Source organism: Lacerta agilis, chromosome 6 (genome assembly GCF_009819535.1).
Source record: "Lacerta agilis isolate rLacAgi1 chromosome 6, rLacAgi1.pri, whole genome shotgun sequence".
NCBI lineage: Eukaryota > Metazoa > Chordata > Lepidosauria > Squamata > Lacertidae > Lacerta > Lacerta agilis.
Genome location: NC_046317.1, coordinates 1,978,440 through 2,000,053, shown reverse-complemented (window position 1 = coordinate 2,000,053; position 21,614 = coordinate 1,978,440). Strand labels below are relative to the sequence as shown.

The window sequence follows — 21,614 nt, the reverse complement described above, 5'->3', positions numbered from 1 at the left end:
TATGTATTGCAGACCTCTTTGGGATACAGTTTTGTCTTAAAAGCAGTCTGAAAACCTATTGAATAAGTTAAGGAAAATAAATCAACTGCCTGAACATACAAGGGGAAAGAGATGTAGAACCTTCTTGTCAGGGTTTGTCTGGATTTGAATTCAAAACTTTCTTATCAACAGGCTGGTTGCCCCTTGTGATAAGCTATTCCGGGTGGTAAAACGAAGGGGAAACCTCAAGCCTCCACTTTGCCCCACCCTAAGACAGATTTGGTTTTATTTGGCCAGGCTGTAAATCACTCCAGGCCAAGTCTAGAGCCTTGTCTGTCTTGGCTCTACCTGCTGGTTTATGTCCTTTTGGCTGACGAGTTACTGCAATTTGACTGTCCTTTCTGCATGGTGCCTTGCACCCCTGGCTGCTTGTTTCTGGTGCTTCTCGACAATGCCAGCCTCTGACCCTGCAGGTTCTCTTTCAGGATCTGCTTTGGTTGCTTGTGGTGCAGCACAGATGACTATTTACCGACTAGCCTAGTGTAGTAAAGGAATCAGGAAGCCTGGCTTCACGGCCAGTGAATTCAGCATAAAATGTAGTTCAGATGTTATGTTCCTGAAAACAGCACCACCTACAAAGTGTTTCAGTGTTGTGTGTGTGCATTTGCTAAAGTTAAAAATATAGGTGTCTGCTCACACATGCACACACACACACAAGGATCCAAAGAGAGCACTGGACTCATGCTGAGAAATGTTTGACACATACACATACAGCCCATCTCTTCGTGCTTCTTCCGCTCCCCCTCTCATTCTACTGCTGTTGTAACACCAATGAACTTAATTTCACATACGGAAATGGATTTGGCTGGTGCAGGAAGCTCATGGTATCTAAGGAGGGGAGTCTCCATCTCTGCTCTAGCTGAGCCTCCTCTGGGTTTGAGACAGCAGGTCTGTATACATTTTTGACCTTAGGAACCTGGGGTAAGAGTCTTTTTCCATAAGGCTGTGAATTTTGTCCTGGGCCTGGTCAAAGCATGTTGGCGAGGGCTCCTGTATGTTCCGTCTTGTCACCTCTCGGGTCTGGAAGTCTATGTTTACCTGAGAAAGAAACACAAATTTAATTTGTGTGAGGCAGCAGGGGCAATTCTTACCTTCCCCCGCCCTCCATCCACAATGAAATACAGCTTTTTTTTGTCACACTGTCAAAGCTAATTCATCACTTTGGAGCTGAAAAGCAAACCTGGAGTACATTTGGCTCAATGACACATGCGCAGCCATGTACAATTTCAGCTAGCATTGTCAACATTTAATTTTAACCAAACTGACCAAGGGGTGAGGTAGATGTGATGTTCCACCCAGAATACGTTGGATTGCTTGGGATCTATTATGGCTTGTATTGGGTCAGACCCTGCGGCCTTGGCAAGATTCAATACTGAGTTTGAGTCTCTGGCCCAACAGTTTGGAAGGCAGTCTGTCCCACAGCCTGGCCCCTCGACGTCTTCGGCGGTTTATAAGGCTCAGACCCCTTCTGATACAAGTGAAGGGGGTGAGGGTTTGGATGCCTCAGGGGCCTTATTTTCCCAGTTCTAATAGCTCAGTGTTCTGGTTCCAGCTAGCCCAGTCCGGGCGGTGAGCTCGGCTGCCTCACGGCGCCGAGCTGCCCAGCAAGAGCTGCTTTTCCCGCAGTCTGCACCCCTGGGTCCTGTGGGCATGGCCCCTCAGGCTGAGCAACAGGTGGGGGGTTCCTTCTTCCCATTATAGCTCCTTGCACCCGTCTGTTTCTCCTTCATTGCAGGTGCGTTCCCCCCCCCCACCACCACCACCATGACTGCAGCATCCAGTCATCCGAGGAGGATCTCCCTGTGCCTAGAATCCCTTCTTTGGGAGGCATGAGGCGTAAAAGCGGCCGTTCCAGGCGCAAGGCCAAGAAGCGCGGGGATGGTGATTCTTCCTCTTCTACTGGTATGTCGTGTGAGACCTCTGAGGACGAAGCTGATGTGCATGTATCTGAAGAAGTGTGCATGCACACGAAAGCTCATACCAAGAACAAACTTAGTTGGTCTCTAAGGTGCTACTGGAAGGAATTTTTTTTATTATTTTGTTTCAAATAAATAAATAGACTGAGGTTCCACAAGTGGCCCCCAATCCTAGGAAGAATGGTGAGTGGTGGGTTCTCTGCTGCTCTCCACCACCCTTGTTTCCAAGATTCATCCTGCCAGAATGACGGTTTCTTGTATCTACTCACCTCTCGTGGTGCTTGCACATCAATAAATTCTTCAAAAATCCTGTGTGCCTTGGAAGCCAGCTTGGCAGTGGACCGTGTCTTTTTGAACTCCTCACAAGCCAGCCAGAATTCCAGGTTCTCTTCACTGAACTCAGTCTTTAGGAATGCACGAAATGCTGCCACTCCATCTGAAAAAGGGGGAAACTGTTTCAGGCTTGAATGTGTGAACCACTTTCAATTTTTAGGGGTTTGTTGCTGTTGTTCCATTCTAATGAAATGGAACCATGGGTTCCATCTAACAACCATCGACAGGGTACCAACATTTTGCAATTCATCTACAAAATGATGTTTGGGCTTTCCGCCTCAATATTTCATTTTGTTCCGCATATTTTTAAGAAGATAAATGCATCACGGAAAGCCCAATTGGTGTGTGAGCATTAAATTTGGTATGAGATGGGGAATTCTAGTGTCATTCAGCTCCTACTGCTAGCACTACACTTCAGGTCCAGCTTTTTATGTACTGTTGTTCCTATGAAGTGTCTTGAAGCAATTTCACAGTCCAGTGAAAGCATATATAAAACAAATGCATATATAAAAAGAGTTCCAACAGTTGTATATATAAACAACAATTCATATCCAATGCAAATACCAAATGCAATAAAGGCTGGGAGTGCAGTAATTCTAAAACTTTGTACCATCAGGGAACCCTTTAAATTATTTACTCATGTATTTAAAACATCTGTAATTCACCTTTCTTCAATTAACTCATCAAGGCAACTTGTCTGCTGAGGAATTCCCATATGTGTTGCAGAAGAGCTTGCAAAATATTTTATTGTGATTGCTAATCACAAACTTGAGCCAAAGCAGACATGAAACTAAATGTGTAACTGGAATTGTCTTTTATTCCACTGCCCCCCCAGTTAATAGGTGTTTCTCACCCCCACCCCACTGTTTTCTCACTGAGACCAGAGTATAGCTGTCAACTTTTCCCTTTTCTTGTGAGGAATCCTATTCGGAATAAGGGAATTCCCCTTAAAAAAAGGGAAAGTTGACAGCTGTGGCCCAGAGAAGGAGAGCTCCCACTTGGGTCAAGGTTGGAAAGAACTGAAGTCCCTCTTGCAGTATACCTGTTAACTACTGTATATGTATTTTGTAAAAAGAGAGCAATTTTAAGTGAGATTAGTGTCATGTCCAGTTTAGCCCTCCATTCACACCCTGGCTACCGGCTAAGCTTTTCGTCTCATCACCAATAACAGTAATGATGGGGTAGCTCTCTTTCAAGGAGACTTGTGTGCCATTTTTAAATACCTCACTGAGGAACTCCCAAGAAACCTGTTGAGCTGCCTCGAGTCCACGTTGCTACAGAACAAGGGTGGCTAACCCAATATCTTCATTCATTCTTGGTCTAATCCCTGGATCCTTCAAGTGTTAAAAACTAATCAAGTCAAGCTAGCCTCTTGGTAAGGTGTAAGGAGTACAAAGAAAAGGACTCCTTAAAAAGAAATGCTTCCTTGCATTAAAAACTCTCTGTAAATGGAAAACCAGCACAGAGGCAAAGATTTGGACTAGAACTCTTCATACAGGTGTATCTAAGGAGGGGTTTTGTGGGGTAGGGGGGGAGTTTAGTACGGGAGTGTTTGAAAAGGTATCTCCTCCTAAGCGCCATAGCATGGGTTGCTGGTGCCTGGGGCTGCACAGAGCGGGTGGGTGGGAGCAAGTAAAACAGATGGAGTATACATGCACATTCAACTGCCTAAAGGTGTCCATATCACCCAGTAGATCGCAGCTGCAGAGATAAGAAAAGAAAAGTCATTCCATTGTCTGGAGAAGTCACTTCCTGATTTGCATGGAGAAGCCATTTTCAATGGACCCCAGCTTACAGACGCGCTCAGCTATGCTCAGGCAGCACTGGCTGCTCAAATTTTGTACCCCCTAACAATTTTGTGCCCAGTGGCGTAGCCCCCCATGCTACGCCACTGCTTCTCCCCATCTGTATTCAGAAACGGTATAGTCCACTCCATCACCAGAGCATCCCATCACGTTGTGTGGCACGTGCAGGCCCAGGCAACCATGACTACCCCTCAAGGTTTGAATTGAAATGCAGCATAGGAGAGGACTGGGGAAACAGCTCCCTGCACTCCATAGGACTAAACTGCCCTGCTCATAATAAGCTAATGATAGAGGACATATTTCTCATTGTATTTAAACACCCACGTCTCCAAGGCCTCTGAATGAGCTTCCGGTTGAATGGGAGTTTATGCCCAGGTATACCATTTGCAACCCATCATCTATTTAGGACACATTTGTAATCTCTATTTATGCATGAGGATGATCATCCTCTTTCTAATCATTACCACTTTCATAGAGATTGGCAGAGGAGAGCACAATGCGCTTGCTGCTGGCTTTAGGGAGATAGTGAGAGTGCCCTTATCTCTTCGGTGCTTAGTAACTGTGCCAGGGTATCTTGGGTTATATGCTATAAATAGAGAGAAGGCCCGCCAACACGATTGTTTGCTTTTGTTGCTCAGTAGGAGAGTACTTTGGAGGCAACAGTCTTCTGTAAGAGAACAGTCCCCTGGAAGAATCCTCTTATCTGAAGAGCTGTCCGGTCCAGGACCTATATTAAGATAACGAAACCTAAGAAGGAGAGTGTTGACGTTTACCGTCAGTACACAGGTATGCGTGTCACCTGGTCATTCTTGCTCACTATGGGGAAATGTATTTCTATTTAAATTATAATCATTATGTCTGAATCTGCATCTATGCATAAAATAAGCACATGCTAAATTTATGCAAATTGTTGTCCTTTTTACAGCAGTCCCTAAATTTGACAGCCCTGATCCAATTAAAGTTAGCTCTGGTTCCCAGAGAGGTAGTAAATCTGTGTCTGGCCAGTGCAACTATTAAGAGTAAGGATTAAACCAGTTATCTTGACCCATTTCAAATCCAGCTTCCAGTCTGCTTTTGGCACTAGGATGGCTTTGGTTCCTCTTGTTGATTACTTCAGTGTTTTTCAACCACTGTTCCGCGGCACACTAGTGTGCCGCGAGATGTTGCCTGGTGTGCCGTGGGAAAAAATTGTTTATTTGATTCCTATTCAAGAGAATTACTTTATATATAGTCAATATAGGCACAGAGTTAATTTTTTTAACATTTTCTAATGGTGGTGTGCCTCATGATTTTTTTCATGAAACAAGTGTGCCTTTGCCCAAAAAAGGTTGAAAAACACTGGATTACTTATATCAGGAGATGCTGTCCCTGTTGATTCTCCTTGATGTTTCAATGGCTTTTGATACCATTAACCATGGTATCCTCCTGGCTCAGAAGATTGCGGGTTGGTGCCATGGTGATATAGTGGTTCTGCTGCTACCTACTCTAGAGAATAGCATTGGGTGACCATGGCAGTTGTACCGAGGGGCTGCAAATGTCCCATCTTGTCCCCAGTGCTTCTTAACATCTATATGAAGCTGTTGAGTGCTGTCACCAGTGGATTTGGGGTTTGGTGTCATCATTATGTGGATGACACCAGGCTCACTCACTCTCTATAACATCTGGACCCAGTGAAGCTGGATTGGTGCTGTATTGGTGCCTTAAAGTGGCAATGGGCTGGATGAGAGCAAAAAAACTGAATATGTTGTTGTAGGCACTGTCTTAGGTCAAGGAACGTCTTGGTGGATATTTAGGAAGTGCCAAATACGTTCCTAAGCAGCTCCAGGCTGAATCATTTGCCAACACTTGCCTACTCCCTGACGTAGTGACCTCGAGCTCAATATAGCACAGTGTGTCTGATGGCCCTGAATAGTGTGGAGTTTTGTTAATGGCGGCAGCAGGCTAGCATGTACTTGTGCATGAAGACAAGTAGATAACATGAGAACGCTCCCTTCATATGTCTCACAATTCTCTTTCAACTTTTCGTGTTTTAGAATCGCTGGTTTGTTTTGAAATTCCGTGACTCCTTTTGTAAGATATTATAGGTATGGGTCACTTTTAATATTCTGAGACCCTGTGGTTTAGAACCAGCACTAAGTCCTGTGCTTTCTTCCTACATATGATCAAAGTTCTCACTTTTTTATCTCAAGGTCTATCCACTGCAAACAAAGTCCACACATTGAATATTTACAGAGGCAACCAGGAAAGAAGCAAAAACCTGACTTCATTAGGGATCAGGAACATAGCAATTTATGACACTGCCCTAAGAGCTATGTTATTCATTAGCCTTGGTTTTCCAATCCCATAGCTTTCTTAGCAGCTGCCTTTTGGGAATGAGCCCCCCCCCCCATAATAAATGTAAACAGCTTTTTATCATGTGTTCACATGTGTTCCTTTCCCTTCTCTTCCAGTTGTCTGCTCTCAGACATCCTCACTATTTACACTGACTTTTCCGGAAACAGGCTGCTTGCCAGAGGACGTGAGAAACTGAGCAGACTTGGCAAGAAGCTCTTATGAAAGAAGAGCGTTTTCTCATGATGGATATGCTGAGGAAGACCTCTGCCCCAGAAAGCAACCCAGAGAAAGCAGGGGGCAAGATAAGCAGCTGGAGGTAAGAGATCCCACACAGACCTCTGACTAGCCTCCTGCTCTCAGTTAACTCAGTAGCTGTACAAAGAAACTAAATTGTGGAAAAGGGAGTGATGCTTGGGTGATAATCCCCAGACATCCAACTCCTAGGCACTCTCTCTCTCTCTCTCTCTCTCTCTCTCTCTCTTTCTCTCTTTAAGTTGCATGTCCCATCACACACATGACTACCTCCTCCTGTCTCCTGCAGTGACATCTAATAGTCCAAAATGTGTAATGCTGTGTCATTGTGCTGAATCATACCATGGTGATTCTACCCAGAGGTGTAGCTATGGGGAGCAGGGGAGCGGTGTGAACCTACATTTTGCTCCGGAATTGGCAAGCCCACACAATCAATGATTGAGCTTGAAGTTGGATGTGGCATGTAAACCAGTCAGTGCTTAAAAAACTGGGATGAGTACCTATATTTGACTTTTCAATGGCACTTGCATTGTTCAGATGAGGGATTGGCAGCCACTCAAAACTAACAAAGTTTTAGCATCACCAGATCTGTGGTTATAATGGGAATTTCCAATAACGTTTTTAATGGGGAGATTCAGTAATGAAGGCGGGGGAATGTAATGAATCCGAGGGGTGGGAGAGAGAAAGTGGAATTGCCAAAAGGGCATAGGAGTCGCACGACACGTATACACACATCAGAGACAGGGAGGGAAAGAGGAGGAAATCTTCCCAAAGCAAGCCAAGGCAATTGAAAGCACGCAGGGTTTTTCCATCTCTTGACAGTTGCAACCAGAATGAGGATTTAAGGACAGTCCACCCTGCTAGATGTTGGACAAATGATAAACCACATACCCAGCCCAGTGAGGGGTGCAGTGCAAGATATGTTATTGTTTTGTGTCTCTTCCAGCATTCTTTCAAAAGGAATCTTCATCTGTCTAGCCAGACCATCTCTCCCGGGCAAGAAATATACAGGGAGAACAAGTCCTCTCTGTTCATGGTCACTTCTCTCTCTTCTACTCCCCTACCTCTTCCTTACTCCTCAGACCAGGATTTAGCATCCAATAAGCTATTATTTGTCCTCAGAGGTATGAACACAGAAGAGATAACAAATTACAGCAAGTGAGAATAAACTCACAGAGACCTGGTTATCTTGATGACTGCAGCAGCAAGTGATGACCAGCATGTGTGAAACATCCTTTACAAGCCAACCCCAAGGGACAGACCTTTATCATCAGTTCAAATGCAATACTGTACTGTTCTGGGTCATGCTATCCAGCAGTGCCAAGGAAAGAGAGATTTTCTTTCTGGCCCCTTTCTCTGGAATGGACATCCTTTCCACACCTACATTTTACGGAGCATCTAGATGATGCTGTTGTCAGCCTGCTGTATCCCACTAGTTTCTGTGTCATCCTCCCATGTTTCTTCAGGCCTAATTTGTGGCAATTTTTAGAAATAAAGGATGGACTTGGCAAAGCACTACTGAGGTTTTTTAAGGATCCTTTGCAGATACTTTCTGTCTGCAAATGCAACTCATTTTATTGCTTCCTGTGGAGTGTAGGTGGAGAATTAGTGGTTAATATATTAAAAAATGGCCCAGTGTCGGTTTCTCTTTCCACGGTGGGTGGGTGGGTGGAGGGTTGCTACTGGTTTCCTCTCATTATGGTTATTGCCCTGTGCTAGAAATCCTCAGGTGCAGAGTCCTCATACAGCAGTAGCCCTGAGCAGGAGATGGGTGTGCTTCCTGATCCCAAATACCTGGCAGATACATAAAAAGGGCACCAGCTCTTGCAGCATTCAGAAGGCAGGGGTTTAATCTAATCCACACTACCTAATGCTAACAGTTGCTCCAGGCCTATGCTGAGGCAACTTGCTCTTTCTTTCTCAGCTGTGGGATGGCTATTCCAGCTGTGAACCTGCTAAACTCTACATTAACACCTTGATCCTTGACCAGCATCCTGACCTTCTCTTAGTTTCCAGGCTGTTTCAGAGGCCAACCAATTTCCATCTTGCCTGGGCTGTCACCTCCTTTTCTAGTTGAGTATTGCAATGGACAAGGACAATATTTCTCTTCTTTTCATTGTTTATATAGTGAAATAGTGGCAATATTACAAGATTCTTGTAGTTGTTATAAGAACATGAGCTCTATGTGGCCTCCATATAGTTGTGGGATATTTGGCCAGTCACAGTAACAACAACTGAAGGGTGTAGCATTTGATCTTGCGTTTTTGAAAAGCTGGTTAGCTTTGCCACCAAGACAGGAAATGGATTGAAATACTTGGTTTGCAGATCTCAAAACAGTGTTCTCTTCGCAGACACCTACAGCTAGGGCAAAAATAAGTTCGCTTTAAAGGAAGACGGCCAAATATAACAGCCCATGTTTATCAGCATATTTTTCCGATACCTCTCTTTCCACAACTGGGTTATTCCTCTGCTTCTCTCCCTTTCTTTGCTACTTTAAGTTAGGAGTATGCTGGAAAACAGTACTGCTTCTCTCTCGCACCCCCCCCCCCCAAAAAAAAATCATTCTCCATCAATTAGTGAGAAAAGAAATTGCATCCAAAATTTATAAAGGCGAAGAGGAAATTTCTGAGGCTGAGGAGTGTTTGTGAGTACCCTTTCTTTCATTCACTCACTGGCAGACACAACCCAGTGCTCCCACCAGTGCCCAGCTCCGACCTTGCCACCACACTACCCAGCCCAGCCCTGTTCAGTTAAGCTGTAGCAATGCCAGCGTTGGAAGGGCAGATCCATGGCTTTGCCCCACCACACTGGCCATTATTATGTCTCACCAGTGGTCTGTACTCTGCAGTCCTCCCAGATGCCCACACTCCAGGGGGAGGCATAGTGAGGTGCGTCCTCTCATGGGGATTTTTCAGTTCAGGAAGTACAGGAGCCATGGAGATGACGGAGTACCGGGGGAACATTTACCAGGACACCCAAAACACCACCAGCCACCTCGAAATGATAAACTAAGCTCAAAACCCTGCATCTCAGGAAATTCTAAAGTGCTCTGAGAACGAGGCAGGGAAATGGAGGCCTCTTTCAAAGAGGAAGAAAGCTTTTGATTAACTGAAGGACAGATTTCAGCACAGCTGAAGGTTGCATTATAAAAGACTATTTGAATCACACCAGGCTCCTAACATTGTTCCCTAGAACGCTGCCTCATTTTGGTTATGTTCTAAAATAGTGTTTTGAATCATCATAGTCTCCAAGAGTTCTCCCCTGGAATGTTGGACTGCCCTGGGAATCTCTGTTGCAATGCCATTTTTATTTTTATTTTTTGCATTTTTGGCTTTGGTTGTACCACTGTCACAGACACTTATTGCTGTGATGTCACTATTTTCTGCGCCATAGCTTCCCACTCTGGATTTTTACACACATTTTTAATGGATATTTGTTTGGTAATTGTTTGCGGCTGATTGCGTCCCACTGGACCAGTCTACTGCAAGAGAGTGTAGTCATGCAAAATTCAAAATTGGCTATAAGAAGCTGCCTTAGACGGAATCATACTACTGGTTCTGTAACCCTGTGGTTGTAGCTTTCCAAAGCTTCAGGAAATAAGTCCATCCCCACCTCCAGCAGTCTGGCTACGTGAGATTATTTAATCCATCAACGTATCCTCCTCCCCTAGAGCAATACTCCACTATTTTGGCCGTTTTCCTTTTCTTCAAAATTTCACTCTGGACTGTGCACTAGGGTGTGTAACTCTTGTGTTTTAAACACACAGCAGGGGCATTTTTCCTGCAGCAAGGTCCCACCCTTTCCATTGTGTGGGTGTGCTTTGGAAAGGAGGCTTGCTATAGAAACAATCCCTGCAGCTCGCTAGAGCAACATACTGCAAGCTCTGAAAGCTAAAAGCTGCAGGATATATCCAGTATCAGGAGAAATCTGAACATTCCCAGTGTGATATGTCAGTGAAACAGAATAATATTTTCATGACTAGAGGTGGGATAATTCATTGGTTATAAGTGAGAGAAAGCATGTTGATTATATGGTGTTGGAGATTTTATATAAAGTTTATATGAAAATTGCAGATTGTGGGTTCCCCACCCCAACATAAATTATATTGTGTAACAACTGAAATAAGTAGCTTTTTCTTACTGAGCAGTGTGGGCGGAGATCAGCAGCCTACATTAGAGACTTGAATGCCCAATTCCCATTCGTTTTAATTAACTTGTTAGGCAGCTTTGAAAAATCTCAAAGCTCATCGTTAAAGCTGGAATTGAAGGGACTGTTGCAGAAAGCCACACTCGGGTTGCCCATTCTCACAGCAGATATAACAGCAGATATGAGACGGCTGTGGAAAAAGAAGTCCCTGTTTCTAACTCTCCCCTGCAACAATGGCCAGCAAAACTGGTAGCATATCATGGTGTCATCATGTTGTGAGCCACCCAGTCCTGTCAATTGCTGTGAAACTGGAAAGGCACAGAAAATCTCCTTGCACAGAGTGATGCTATGTCTGCCACACAGTGAATTTCACAAAACATGATGCAAGGTAAGGCTAGGTGATATATCACAGTTTTAAGTCCATAACGTGATATCAGTTTCATAATTTTTGACCTGTGTGTGTTTGTGTGCTATGCAAAAATCACAATGTGGGAAAGACTGTGAACCCAGCCAATGCCTCTACGTAGATTCATCCTTATTTCAGACATCATGATATATTGGTATATCACAATGTTTAGCCGGTGATGGATTGCGATGTTCAAAGCCACATGTCACTCAGCCCTAATGAAAGGGAGGGCAGAGTTAATGCCAAACTAGAGATATCTTCACCCTATTCTCCTATAAATCAGGGCAGGGGTGTGTGGATCTAATTTTTATAGCTAAAGGGGCATGATAGTGAGAAGAACCGAACCCTCCCATGCCTTACCAGCGTATGAGCCACTGCATACCAGATATGAAGACGTTCTGAGGAGAAAAATGCTCAGAGTGATGGGCAGGGCAATCCTAACTCTGGCCAGTGAGCAGTAGGGCAGAACAGAGTGGCAGACCCACCGCTGCATCCAAAGCCCTTCCATCCCATAATGACACACTTTGGGGGGCTTAAGCTGGCTGCTGCCAGAAGGAATGCTATCAGCAGTAGCTTTCTGACCAACCATGCTTTTGGGGGGTGCAGAAGGGGACCTATGGACACTGAACCCCCACAACCAGCTGAGGGACAATCCTACCTTGCTGCAGCAGTCTGAATTAGGGTGGGAAAGTAAAGCATGGGAGTTGGGGAAGGATCCACTCCCTTTAACATAACGCCTTTCAGAATTAGCACCCAGGAATTTTCTCCCCAACCTCCACTTTACAAGATACATGAGCTAACACATATGGCTGCCACTGTCACATATAGTTTTGCCCCGTAGATATGCAGAGATCTAAGACTACATGAAGACGCTTGGAGAAGAGATGACATGATAGCCATCTCCAAATATCTGAAGGACTGTCACGTAAATGGTGGAGCAAATTTGTTTTCTGTTGCTGAAGAACAACCTTTCTTAATCTTGGGCCCCCAGATGTTGTTGGACTACAACTCACATCATCCCTAGCTTGCCGGACCAGTGGTCAGGAACGATGGAAGTTATAGTCCAACATCTGGGGACCCAACGTTGAGAAGGTCTGCTGTGGGGAGTAGGAGCCAATCCAGTGAATTCAAATTACAAGAAAGGTTTGAACTAAACATTAGGAAGAACATCCTAAAAGTACAATTTGCTTTGACAGTGGAAGACACACTTGCCTCGGAAGGCGGTGGTGGAGACTCTTTAGTTAGGGTTGTTTTTAAAAGCAGAGGCTGGTTGGTGACCTACCAGGGATGCTATAGCAGCGGAGACTGGACTATATCACATGAGAGGTCACTTCCAACACTCATGTTTCTTTTGGGGTGTGTAAGGCCTTTGAAGATGCACAATTGAGATGCACAATTTTTGCCCCTTGGAGATGTTGCCAGCATGGGACATAATACAAAATAAATGTCAAACTTATTTTCTTGCTTTATATTCACATGAGTTGATCTAAGGAGAAAAGCCAATTGAAGTCTCTCCTGTGAAAACCATCCAAGTGTACAACCCAGGATACCACTTAAGCCGGGGGTCAGCAACCTGCGGCTCCGGAGCCGCATGCGGCTCTTTTACACGGCTGCCGCGGCTCCGGGGCTCCGGGGTGGATACGCCTGCCCACTTCTCCAGCTGGCAGCGACCGCCCTCCAGCTGGCTGGCGGCCCGCCCTCCGGAGGCTGAGGGCGCTGCTCAGGGGCGTACCCAGGATCACCTGGCCTTGAACAGCGGGGCAGCGGGGCTCGGAGGCGGTGGGGACGCAGTAGAGGTGGCGCAGCTCAGCCGAGGGCTCTGGCGGGGAGCGCGCCTGAGGCGCGCACGCTCCTTCGGGAAGAGATGGAGCTGGGCAAGCGGGAGGGGGAACTTTGAAGACCCCGCCTCTGCCTCCGAAGCAGGCGCCCATGGGAGAGGCCGCCCCCCGAGCCTGCCTGGCGGGACCAACCCTGCCCAGCTCCGGGAGTCTTCCTAGCGTGGGAGGCGGCCTTGGGGCGGACAGGGGAGCTCCGGGGTCGGCGAGTATGTGGGACCCCGCGGCATCCAGAGGCAGCTGGGAGGCGGGACAGGATGGGGGCAGGAAGGGGGCCTTCAGACGCGTCCCTGCATGGGCACTGGAGGCCAGGACTCCTCGGCTGGGTCGTGGGACCGCGGGGGAGGGCTGGCCGCGGTTCCTCTCGGAAGGCTGCTGGCTGCTGCGTCGAGGTGACGACGAGGTAGGCAGCTGCGGGCTGGGCCAGGGGCGGCGGGTGGCGGGCGAGGGGGGAAGCCCTCTTTTTAAAAATGGTCGAGGAAGCGGCGCCTGTTTCCCTGCCGCTGCCTCCTTCGCTCCTGGTTCCGCTCGCAGCCTCAGACCGTGCTCTCGCGGGCGCGCGTCTCTCTCCGCCCCAGAGCAAGGCCGGGACATTTTGCAGTTTTTCCTCTGTCCTGAGTGTGTGTTAGGGGAGCCTTGACAAAGCACCTGTTGGCATGGAAGAGAGGAGTCCTAACTTGGATCTGTGTTCATGTGCAAAATCTATCGCCATTGTCATTAAGGGGGCAGGGAACTCCCCTAAAAAGGTTTGAACACTACGAACTACTACAGCCACCTGTATGCAAGTCAGCACAAACATCACAGGCTTCTCTGGTGCAATTCTGTGCTTTATTTAGCAAGAGAGGAGGTTGGAAGAGGTGGACATAGCCTCTGGTCTGGAATATTAAGGGTAAAAGACACTAAGATTATTGTAAAAGCCAGCAGTCTTCAATAAGACATGGGACAAACATTTAACACAAGTGTGCAGTTGAGGACTCATTTTTTTTAAAAAAACAACAACAAATCAAATATTTGTATGCTGTTGCAACCCACCTTGGATCAGGCTGTGACCTGGTAGTGGTCCCCAGGGTGGATAAAAATGAATGATTTTTTTTTTATTTAAATTGGATTTTTTTAAAAAAAATGCAGTGTTATATTTGTTTTAAATGTTGCAATGGTTTTGTGGCTCCCAGTTTTTTTTTTTCCTTCGGAAACGGGTCCAAGTGGCTCTTTTGGTCTTAAAGGTTGCAGACCCCTGACTTAAGCAGTGCTTTTTTTCTGGGGGGGACGCAGGGGTACACATACCCCTAAACATTTTGTGAATCTAAGTTTGGCCTCATTGAGGGGCAGTATTTCTATGAGTAGGAAAATGAGAGTGCCCCTAATTATTATTATTATTATTATTATTATTATTATTATTATTATTAGAAAAAAGGACTGCTCTTAAGAGAACGGGATCCCACTCCCACAGGAGGCCTGTTACAAAGCAGTTAACAAGTAAACCTTGTCATTAAATAATTAGTAAATTGATAAGATTGGAGGGCGAAGAATAGATTCCAGGAGGAATGCAATTTTACTCACATTTATGGGACAGAAGGACATCAAAAGAATCTGCCCATCTTGTAGCTTCTTCCGTTGATAATCTCCTGTGACAAAGTAGGGGGCAGTTAGGATCAGTGATCACTGCTGCAAGTGAGAAATGGGGATTGAGGAGTGTATACCAAGTCAGCCCAAAACCTGACAGAATTTGCAATATTATATGGCCTAAACAACTTGTGCAAAATCACAGAGCAGCTAATTTTCTGTTCTGTATCACCTTCTTTGTACAGACATTAGAGTTATTTTAAAAAGTATGTTGAATGTTGGAATAGATTGGCGAAAGGGACAAAATACAGATATCTTAGACCAGACGTCCTTCATCCTGGTGGGGTAACTCTGTGTTGGTGGTACAATCCCCTTCTCCAGGTAACTTGTAGTTAAGTGTGCAAGTAGGCATTCTGTGAATAAGAGTGCTTTTGTTAAGAAATACTTTAAAAAGGCAGGGGGGTCAAATCAGGACCACAGTAATAGGGTAAAGGGTAAGCCCACCCAGTGTTTTCTTAATAGAAAATCCCCCCCTCCCCCGTCCCAGTATGTTGTTTGCCCGATGAAGGAAAACTTGGGTGTCCCATAGGGAAAGTAGCAGCTGGGGTAGGGAGATTTTAACCCTAAAAACAGCATGGGGGGGGGAAAGGTTAGTCTCCCTCCTCAGCACTATAATTCTGATCTGCCCTTGGCTAAAGGTGAAGGTACCCCTGACCATTAGGTCCAGTTGGGGACGACTCTGGGGTTGCGCGCTCATCTCGCTCTATAGGCCGAGGGAGCTGGTGTTTGTCCACAGACAGCTTCCGGGTCATGTGGCCAGCATGACTAAGCCACTTCTGGCAAACCAGAGCAGCACATGGAAACACCGTTTACCTTCCCGCCGGAGCGGTCCCTATTTATCTACTTGTACTTTGACGTGCTTTCAAACTGCTAGGTGGGCAGGAGCTGGGACCGAGCAACAGGAGCTCACCCCGTGGCGGGGATTCGAACCGCCGACCTTCTGATCAGCAAGCCCTAGGCTCAGTGGGAGGTTCTAATGATGACTGTCCCATGTCACATCCAATTTGTTCTTTAGAGAAGTCCCAAAGCCACCTCTCTGCACTTCCAGACTGCTCCTCTTCCTGCTCCCAGTGAGTTACTGCCCTTTCAGCAGTCTCCGGCAGCACTCCTTACTCTGTCCAGCCAGCCTGACTTCTAACTGCGCGGCCAGCCCTCAAAACCACAGGCTTGCTGGCCTGACTCCAGCATCCTTCTAGCATGGCTTGTGCTTCTGGAGCAAGCCTCACCAGCCATTGTGGTATGGCGCTTCCAGCAGAGCATACCGAACACCTGGCAGTGTGAGGAGAGGAGGACATTCTGTGCAAGCATGCTTAGAGGCACACACACAAAGAAATGCAAAATGTGAGTGGAGATATATGGATGCAAAGGAGGTTGAGGCTCTGGACAATTGCCACCTTCTTTTGAAAAAGGTTTCCAGAGTCCACTTCAAATTAAGCACTACAGTGTTTGCATCTCATTTATACTGTTTTGTAGCTGTACGTGGCTCACTTCTAATAGAGAACATTCTAACCGAGGCACATCCTAATTCATGGGTAGGCAACCTAAGGCCCGGGGGCCAGATCCGGCCCAATCGCCTTATAAATCCAGCCCGTGGACAGTCCGGGAATCAACATGTTTTTACATGAGTAGAATGTGTCCTTCTATTTAAAATCCATTTCTGGGTTATTTTGGGGGCCTGCCTGGTGTTTTTACATGAGTAGAATGTGTGCTTTTATTTATAATGCATCTTTGGGTCATTTGTGGGACATAGGAATTCGTTCATTTCCTCCCCCAAAAATATAGTCTGGCCCCTGACAAAGTCTGAAAAAGTTTGCTGACCCCTGTCCTAATTATTTCACAAAAGGGTTTCTATTATTGTTGTATGGGTTTAAGTTGGTTCTGGTAGAAGAAGACAATCCATGAAGATTCGGGCTCACTTAGTCCTTTGGCACAAAACCTGTACAATTCATTTTCTTACGGGTTTGAAATCCATGCTCCCAGGTGCTGAAATTGAGGGCGGAAGGATTTATAAAATCACCGCAAAGGAAAACGGAGAACAACACAGAAAAGGAAGAAGGTGGGTTGCCTCACCACTACTCACTTTAAAGCCCGGTTGGGTTTGTCTGGAAGGATAGCCGTGAAGTCGCTGCACGAGTCTGATTTGTGAGACAGACATCCCAGGCGAGTCCTCATGCCTCTGTTTCTGCAGTCAGTCATACAAGGCAGGGGAGCAAATGGGAGAAAAGGAGGAGAGATAACAATTAGCAACCCAGCGGGATCAGACCCTGGGTCCACCTGACTCAACATCCTCTTTCAAGCTTTGGCCAGCAAGATGCTACACAGAGAGCCAGGGTGGTGCAGTGCAGGGGTCTCCAACCTGTGGGGGCCATGGGGCACATCTGGAACTTCAAGAGACTTCCATGAGCGCCAGTCACAAAATGGCAACCGTAGGAGAAAGGCATAGTGGCTGCTGCATCCAAAAGTGCAGAGAGCGGGGAAAGACAGGACCACAAAGTGATGCAGGCACCTACATCAGCTTCCACCACATTTGCTCACAGAGAGAAGCCATTTACACCTTCCCTCTGTTCAGAATAGATGAGCGAGGAGGCATCCGATCCTGAAATGTGGGCCTGTTTAGGAGGGGTGTTCATTGTCAGGAAGGTGGAGCCAGTGCAAAGAGGAACAACATAGCAGGGAAATATTTATTGAACCCTTTCACAGGCACCAGAGGACATGCTAGCGAATGTGCTGGTGCTCACTGGCACTATGCTGGGAATCCCTTGAGCATCATAACAAAAATAAGGTCAAAGGAGTTTCAGACTGAATGCACGCCTCTCTAATCTTTGTGATTCCAGAGACAACCTTGAAAGGGCCACAGTTCGACACAGAATACCAGAAAACAGAGAGCTAATTTGCATTCATGCCTATTTTCAGCGGATTAAGAGCTAATTAGAACTGATTAAAACTGACCCTTTTTAACTTTCCAAGACTATAGGAGTGATCTCCCTTTTGTAAAGAAGATGAATAAACAATTTTGCTTTTTAATTTTTTTTTTAGTACAGGCCTTTTGAAGTTTTTTATTGCAAAAGTTTACTGGATGCACAACCATTAGGCCATTTCATGCCTGTGAATGTAGAGGCAAGCTCCAGTTTTCTACTGAAAGCCAAACTGGATGTGTGCTTGTTTATAAAACACACACTTGCCCATTTACCTAGAACAGCGCTGGATTTGGGGTGTTGCAGGTGGTTCCCCTGCCCAGGGCGCTGAGCCAAGGGGGTACAAAATTGGGAAGATCCATTTGTATCTATAACAAGTGGGTGTTGGTTGTCAGCTGCTTTGGGCACAGGGTCACTGTGGGAAAGCTGCACATAAAATAAACACGGTCAAGAAGGAGAATCATCTTGGTCAATAAGTCCTCATTCCTTTCTAAGGGCTTGCTAAGAAAACAGCTTGAAAGCCATTGCACTAATGCCATACTGATTCTCAAACTCCAAAATCTTAATGAAAATTCACCTTGCACTCTTAACTCTCCCCTGAGCGTCAGAGGAATTTGCTTCTGTTAACTTCACTGTGAAACAGCCTGCAAGAGCTTCTCATGACTGCACAGTTAAATATAAAATAACCTTTCTCGATGCCATATGGGAGGCCTCTGCAGAAAGCTTTGGCACTGTCTCCAAGATAATTTCACTGTGCCCACTTCTCCCTTCTGTTATAAACACCCTTGCATGATTTCTATTTATTGAACATTTTAAATGTAATTTTAGAGCGAATCTAAATGTTAGCTGATTAAAATGATTATCTGCTTGGCACTGTGCAGCCTGCCCCAGAGCATTTAGCTCCAGTTGAAAAACAGGTGACGCTTTAGCATACCCTCTAGCATATGATGGAGGAAAAGAAACACCTGGGTTTTACAATATGTGACCCAAGTGAATGAGCAATGCAATCTGAGCCCACTTTCCCACTAAAGAATTTTGAAATAGCAATTAAAAAGAATTTGTTTCCCATCAGCCACAAAAGCATATTTTTGGAGTTCTTAACTAATTGAATAATATTTAGTTTACCAGTAACAAATCAAAATGGTAGCTTTCAATTTGCTATCTAACCCAACTGACCTCTCTGTACAGGTACTTCCCAACATATCGTCTAGCTTATTCAATATTTTGCTGTCATATGCAGATGGCTGTATTGATCATAGAATCATAGAGCTGGAAGAGACCACAAGGGACATCCACCTTAGAGACCAACTAAGTTTGTTCTTGTTATAAGCTTTCATGAGCTGAATTGATAGTGCCTTCTGAAATCTTGTTATAGAATCATAGAATCCTAGAGTTGGAAGAGACCACAAGGGCCATCCAGTCCAACCCCTGCCAAGCAGGAAACACCATCAAAGCCTTCCTGACAGATGGCTGTCAAGCCTCCGCGTAAAGACCTCCAAAGAAGGAGACTCCACCACACTCCTTGGCAGCAAATTCCACTGTCGAACAGCTCTTACTGTCAGGACATTCTTCCTAATGTTTAGGTGGAATCTTCTTTCTTGTAGTTTGAATCCACTGCCCCGTGTCCGCTTCTCTGGAGCAGCAGAAGACAACCTTTCTCCCTCCTCTATATGACATTCTTTTATATATTTGAACATGGCTATCATATCACCCCTTAACCTTCTCTTCTCCAGGCTAAACATACCCAGCTCCCTAAGCCGTTCCTCATAAGGCATCGTTTCCAGGCCTTTGACCATTTTGGTTGCCCTCCTCTGGACACCTTCCAGCTTGTCAGTATCCTTCTTGAACTGTGGTGCCCAGAACTGGACACAGTATTCCAGGTGAGGTCTGACCAGTGGTACTATTACTTCCCTTGATCTAGATGCTATACTCCTATTGATGCAGCCCAGAATTGCATTGGCTTTTTAGCTGCTGCATCACACTGTTGACTCATGTCAAGTTTATGGTCTACCAAGACTCCTAGATCCTTTTCACATGTACTGCTCTCAAGCCAGGTGTCACCCATCCTGTATTTGTGCCTTTCAATTTTTTTGCCCAAGTGTAGTACTTTACATTTATCCCTGTTAAAATTCATCTTGTTTGCTTTGGCCCAGTTGTCTAATCTGTTAAGGTCATTTTGAAGTGTGATCCTGTCCTCTGGGGTATTAGCACCCCTCCCAATTTGGTATCATCTGCAAACTTGATCAGGATGCCCTTAAGCCCATCATCCAAGTCATTGATGAAGATGTTGAATAAGACTGGGCCCAAGACAGAACCCTGTGGCACCCCACTAGTCACTTCTCTCCAGGATGAAGAGGAGCCATTGATGAGCACCCTTTGGGTTCGGTCAGTCAGCCAGTTACAAATCCACTGAATGGTAGCATTACTTAAGTTTGCTATTGCTGTGTGCTCATTTCTTTTGAGTATATAATTTTAAAGATTCAGAAAAAGAATGTTCGTTATTTGCCTTTTAATTAACAACATTAAATATATATTTGCATATTAGCAATGTGTAGAGTAAACAACATGTAGCGGATAAAATAACTAGCACTCAAACAAATGCTCCCAATCCTTGACAGAAGGCGTTCCGTTTTTATTTCAGTTCCCCACTACTGAAATAACAGCCTCCCAAAGTAAAAATAAATAGCCCTTAATTCCAATCACCACTAACCAAAACCTGCCTTTCCCAATGAAAACTGTATTTCCAGCCAGCCAAACCTTCAGTGGATTAATCTGCTGATTAACCACTGATTAAAGTGTGCAGTCCTTTTGTGCATATCAGTATAGTTGCTCTGACCCTCTCGTGTGAATTCATAGCGTCCTGCGAAATAACACAGACATTTGCAGAATGTTAACATTTAGTGGGAATCATGAAAGCAAGGAGAGCCATTGCTAGCCAAGTAGGCAGGTAAGCTGAATAATAGTTGCCGGTTTAATGCACCCTGTTCCCTTTAGCAAGGAAGTAGCATACACAGTTCCCCCTACATGGTATCCTCACAACAACCCTGTGAGGTAGGCTAGGCTGAGAGATAGTAACTACACAGCGGACTTCATGGCCAAGACAGGATTTGAACCCGCGTCTCCCTCCCCAGTCATGGTCTGGGACTTTAGCCATTACCCCACTTTGCCCTCCTTTATAAGAAGAAATGCTGCAAGGTACCCTAAAACACATAAGCCACCTATGGCCAAAAGGAAAACTCCTACCAAGGCGCAGTGATGCGAGCACAAGGAGTACAAATGTTGTAGTTTTTCTCCAAACCTGGGCTTGCTTCACAATTGGAGATGCTTTGGGTATCTTCTGCCCAGAGCTCCTCAACCACTACAATTCCTCACAAGGCCCATTCTAGCAAACACTGTGAAAATCTCGCAGATCTCTCAGTTCAGGCACATGACATGTATCTCTGCAATGCTGCTTAAACTCCTCGGGTGTCTGAGAGAAAGGCAATGACGATGCACAGCAGACAGGGAGACTGCGACAAAACAGCTTGTGTGGGACCTTATCGTGGAAGGAGCATGGCTGGCAATGTCCAAGGTGAGGGAAAGGCAGGGGAAACGTGGGGAGCCAAAGGGGGGCTGGGAGGACTAGGCAGGGGGAAATGAGCTTGACATGCTTCTGTTCAGAATTATCTGGAAATGAGGCTATCCTGTTTTAGCAGCAGCATAAAATGGTAGAGCTCTAAGGTGGCAGAATAGGGGTGGTGATGGCCATATTATTTAAAAAGCTCTCTGCGTGTAGTCAGGGCCGTCTTAGCCATTGAGGCTAGTGGTGCAACGCGCCAGGGCCTGGAGGGCGCCTCCGCCCCCCAGCCCCGCCGGCAGCGCCGCTCTCGCAGGGAGAGAAAAGGAGTTTGGAAAACCCGTCCTCTCTTCCCTTGGACTACAAGTACTTCAGGGGCGCTCCGGTATGAGAAAGAGGGAGCCCTCCTCTCTCCTTCCAAGTCCAGAAGAGCCCCTCTTTCTTTTGGAGGCGC

General features: G+C 45.8%; 1 protein-coding gene across 6 annotated transcripts in view; it reads right to left on the bottom strand.

Annotated features, from left to right (window-relative positions):
* Positions 1-328: 328 nt before the first annotated feature.
* Positions 329-21,614, bottom strand: part of RGS8 (regulator of G protein signaling 8) — a 39,912-nt gene continuing 18,626 nt past the window's right edge. For 3 of the 6 annotated variants that reach the window (XM_033151188.1, XM_033151193.1, XM_033151190.1), the window contains 4 exons: positions 16,770-16,871; positions 14,627-14,691; positions 2,225-2,391; positions 329-1,077 (listed from right to left, as the gene is read on the bottom strand). In XM_033151188.1, the coding sequence (XP_033007079.1) occupies positions 895-1,077; positions 2,225-2,391; positions 14,627-14,691; positions 16,770-16,871 (517 nt within the window). In that variant the 3' untranslated portion in view covers positions 329-894. Of the gene's footprint in view, positions 1,078-2,224; positions 2,392-14,626; positions 14,692-16,769; positions 16,900-21,614 lie in introns of all 6 variants that reach the window. The other 3 variants (XM_033151192.1, XM_033151191.1, XM_033151189.1) reach the window with 2 other exon arrangements.